A 5,027-nucleotide genomic window follows, 5' to 3' on the forward strand; every position below is an offset into this window, starting at 1 on the left:
TCTTGTCGGTGAGGTTCTCACATTTCTCCCAACAATCCTATTGCACCCTCAACGACCCTGGATTCGCTATGACATCAAACCACAATGCACTGCTCTGTTTGCAGTTTACCCGCCTTCTCCATGGCAATAGGAGCTAGTACGTCCCCTTATTCAAATAAAACAGGAAGAAAACGTCATTTCTGTCCAATCTGAGGGCTTTCTAATGACATAATGGAATTTCGAAGGCTAGAAAAGCTAGCAGCTGCGCGTCGGCGCTCATAGCGCCAGCCAACAGGGACACGGAACGTAACGTAGCAGAGGAGAAGTTTCTCTATATACAGTGCCAGCTTGAGCCCTAATGAAGTAGTTCATACCATTTGCCACATAGGAGACGGATCGATTACGCGACATAGGCCTAATATAGGGGAAAAAACGCTTGTATTGTTTTAGTGTAGCCTATGGGAGCGTCTGAACAAATAGAAAAAACTTACGCCGAAAGGAGGAAGTTAGTTAGCCGGATTGGCTAGTTTATTAGCAAAGCACATTGAACGACTCCCGAGACGACAGTTTCATCTGCCGACTGACTGCTGACTGCGAATCGCCACTTGTTCTGAGCAAGATCGTTTTTCCCCTTCGAGTGCGAAGGGGAATAATATGGAAACTGCCTTCTATCATGATGATGTGTTGAATACTACTAGCGGAATCACGAGTGTGCTCTCTTACTACAACATGATGAAGAAGGATATGAACCTAAATCTGAGTGACCCAAGCTCCGACCTGAAGTCACCTCTTCGAGAAGCTGATGGCATCCTCAGCTCCACGGACCTCGGGCTCCTGAAGCTGGCTTCTCCTGAGCTGGAGCGACTTATCATTCAGTCAAACGGCATGGTTACGACCACACCGTCGTCTCAATTTCTGTTCCAGAAGTCTTTGAGTGACGAGCAGGAGTTCGCAGAGGGCTTCGTCAGGGCTTTGGAAGATCTACATAAACAGAACCAGCTGAATGCGGGAGTGGATGTGCCAACGAGCAGCCTAGATCTGACGAGTAACACTGCACCCGTCACCATTCATCATGATCTACCCGTTTACACGAACCTGAACAGCTACGGTAACGGCCCATTGGGGACCACAGTCAATTACTCTACGGACACTGTCCCTTTCCCACCACCCCCATCACATCAGCAGCACGCGCATGCACAGCTCCCGTCCTTGAAGGATGAACCGCAGATCGTGCCGGACGTGCAGAGCTTTGGAGACAGCCCGCCTTTGTCGCCCATCAACATGGACACGCAGGAGCGCATAAAGGCGGAGAGGAAAAAGCTCCGCAACAGGATCGCCGCGTCCAAGTGCAGAAAGCGGAAATTGGAACGAATTTCCAGACTGGAGGACAAAGTGAAAATCCTGAAAACGCAAAATACTGACCTGGCATCCACAGCGAGTCTCCTTAGGGAGCAAGTGGCCCAACTGAAACAGAAGGTGATGAATCATGTTAACAGTGGTTGCCAGTTACTACCGAATCAAATCCAGGCGTATTAGAGGTGATGCGACGGGTTTCGGTCCACATAAGCTTTCGGACAGTTTACTGATTGACTCTTTGCCGAGGACTATGCCTTTGAAGACACTATTGAGTCACGCAGTTATGTGTTAATGAGGATATGTTTACAATTTATTTGAAATCTGTTCAAAACTCACGTTCCTTCTCAGAATTAAAAAAGAGCAAGTCACCTTTTTTATATTGTTTAACATCAGCCTTGCTGAATTACTAAACTGAGGGGTGGGGTGGGGGTGAGGGGTTGCATGTTTTAGACAAACTCGATGAATACTGTCAAACTGCAGGGTGTCATTGAGTGCATGCCCTTAACGTTTATTATGCCTTAAATGTTTACAAGCACTTATGAACAGATGACAAATGTATATTTTCTTTAAAGTTACCTGCAGTGTCTTATTTTAATGTTTTCACTTTAAATGTGAAGCAGTTATGTGTGTAGTAAGCTTTTATTTGCTCAGTTTATTAATGTCGTACTGTGTGTTGTCTCACATTCCAGGTCTATATTTCTACTTGGTTATTGTGTCCTAAAGTGTTCTCAAATAAATTTTGCTAAATAATTTCATCTACTTGTCAGTTGATTAAAATTTCATTGAATATTGATATAATTATTTTGTCTTGTACCATTGCAATACTCATCACACATTTTACATCAATGAACATTTATATGGTATCAGACAGTATCAGATTTTACTGTAAGCCCACTACTGATTTGAGTAATGCCCCGTTTTGGGTAGCCTGGTGCACCAGACCATGTGGTACTAGCAGTGGCGCAAGCTATGAAAACCAGGCTATGTCTTGAGTACATAAAGACATACTATGCAGCTAAATCCCTCAATGTATTAGTTCAAATATAATTTTGTTTATATTTGAAATACTTGAGGTTAGGACACAGTGCACTGTTCACTACAAATTTGGCATATGCAGTTAGAGGAGGAGGGGAGTGCAATGGCTTCTTGCATAATTGATTTAAGATGTTAAAATTCTAGTGGTGAGATATAAAAATGCATCTGAACACAACATAGGGCTGGCACTGTCTTGCACCTGCACAGAGTCAGAAAACAGCGTCTTATGTTCCGTCATGCAAATGTTTAATCAGGCTAATGGGTGGCCATGAAATATGGTCAAATATTAATCTTCTCATATTAGGCTACATTTGTCAAACAATGATGAGCACAGGTATTGTGAGATTTTGAAATGTGTGGTGTACAGTTGAACAACATACCAACAATAACCTCCTGACAACTCTGGCTGTACAATCAATTACAGCATGACATAGGTACAGTAAGTCCCCCTGCTGAGAACTGTAGGTTAATGTATGTGCTTTGTTACTCTGATGTTATATTTCAATAGAATATCAACTCCCAAGAAATGCAAAAAGTAAACAGTTTATATATAAGTACAACATGTAATCATTCTACATTTTATTTAGAAACCAACTAGAATGTGTATAGCAGTTCAAAGAGGTTCTTTCTTTTGTAATGTTTATTAATTAATTTGCCTTATCCACGTCAACATACAGAACATAGAAAGAGGGCATGCACTTAGTACTACAATATAGTATTGTAAGTGACCATTCATTTTGAACTGAAATCACACCAATGGCATAATAAGTTTCAATTAATGAAACAACTTGATATGAATCAATCAAATAAAATTAAAAAACAACAAAGAAATGACACAAAAATAACATCACAGGTGACCTAATAACAACATGAGAATCCAGGGATATGCGGAACAAGATACAAGATAAATAGCAGTTCAAAAATATCTGAAATAAATAATAATCATGGTAAGTAGAGCTGACAAAGTTGTCTAAGCTGATGAACATCTGAACCTTTCAAAAATGAAATGAAGAAAAAAATTCTGGATAGATTAAATTACATGACATAGAAGGAAAAGGAAGAGTCTTGAAACAGTCAGTCAGTCCAGTCCAGGTCAACCACAGATCAATAAACTTTGTGTCATGTGATAATCACAAAGTGCAGGTCTGATACGGGGAATGCAATCACAGTCTAAAGCAACAACATCAGAAAGCAACTGGTGATGTGTGACTATCTGGCATTGATGTATTATTGAGTACACAGAAAAAAGAAGGTCCGTAGAAATGTAGGAATGGTGCTCTTCTGGTTAACTTACACTAGTGCTAGTTCGATGCATACAAAACAAATGTCTCGTCGAATTACGGACATGCATTGATAAAACCGATACCTGAAATTCTGTTATTAACGTGGTATTGTGTGCCCTCTAGTGGTGTAATTTGATATAATATTGCTTTCAATGAAGACATTCCGTTGACCTAGGTAAACACCAGCGCGTTGCATTGAAAATGAACTAAACCACAAAATCAAGTGATACTGTAATACTTTGCTGACTTTTATAATTGGGAGACATATAGTGCTAAGGTCGGGTAAAAATCTGTGCAGTGTATTTCAAGAAACCTCTCACCTCATTTGCATTGAATAGACTGTGTCAGTATATATTATCATTAGAACATTTCTAAATGCAGAAGAGAAGGCTGAGCTCAGAATTATACATCAGTTTTAATCCTAAAATGAAGACTGTTTTTAAAAGGGAGCATTTTCAGGTAATTCCCCTAGTCTTAGTGTTATATCTGAAGATAAAGAGGCTAGGAAGTATCAAATGCCTATGCACCATTGATATTTAGTTTTAATAGCATTTTCTAGACTAACATATCCAGTAATATTTATATTAGGAGCCTGTCATTGAATATGACTGATTAAATTAATTAAAAAGTAACACAGGCAACAAATAATGTAAAGGGTAGAGTAAAGGATATGTAGCATGTTAACAAGTGGGGGTTGTCCAATGATTGATGAATTGATCTTCAATAGAGTCAATAATCTTGGTTGTTTGTTGAAAAAAGCACACAAGAAGTCAAACAGGGAAGTGGTTATTGGTTCAGATCTACTCTGATCCCAGTATCAGAAGCCTAGGCTAAAAATAAAGGTGGAGAGGAGACAAAGGATCGCCATTGGATCCGTTTAAATAGGCTTAGCTCTCAAAGCTGAGAGGGTAAGACTCAGCGGAGCCCAGGAAAGCCACTGCCATGTTCGTGTGTGTGTGTGCGCGCGTGTGTGAGTGTGTGTGTGTGTGAGAGTGTGTGTGTACGTGTGAGCATGTGAGTGTGTGTGTGTGTGTGGTTGCAGGTTAGTGGTCATTAAGTATGTCTCTGGGACGAATACCTTTGTTTGATTTGTTCTACTATACTACTGAAACAAACAACACAAGTGTCCAGCAACATTAATCTCACTCTACCTCTTTACAGAAGTGGTTGCGATCCATCAATGGTGGCATAGGACAGAACGACATAATCTGTAAAGAAAATGCACAAACATTTCAAAAGTTTGGATTAATCCCAAATATCGTAATTTTCTTTTTTTTTTTTTTAAACTGAAGTGTGTGAAAATACAATGTCAGTGTTCATAATCCATCCATCTAAGTCCTGGCATATTTCATACAAAAAAATAAAAAATCTGGA

General features: G+C 39.9%; 1 protein-coding gene across 1 annotated transcript; it reads left to right on the forward strand.

The window, feature by feature from the left end:
• The first annotated feature begins 236 nt into the window (after window positions 1–236).
• LOC118224635 (transcription factor jun-D-like) lies at window positions 237–2,090 on the forward strand. The gene has a single exon (XM_035412216.1). The coding sequence runs from the start codon at window positions 634–636 to the stop codon at window positions 1,513–1,515; it is 882 nt and encodes a 293-aa protein (XP_035268107.1). The 5' UTR covers window positions 237–633; the 3' UTR covers window positions 1,516–2,090.
• Window positions 2,091–5,027: the final 2,937 nt, after the last annotated feature.

This window comes from Anguilla anguilla, chromosome 4, assembly GCF_013347855.1.
Source record: "Anguilla anguilla isolate fAngAng1 chromosome 4, fAngAng1.pri, whole genome shotgun sequence".
Classification (NCBI taxonomy): domain Eukaryota; kingdom Metazoa; phylum Chordata; class Actinopteri; order Anguilliformes; family Anguillidae; genus Anguilla; species Anguilla anguilla.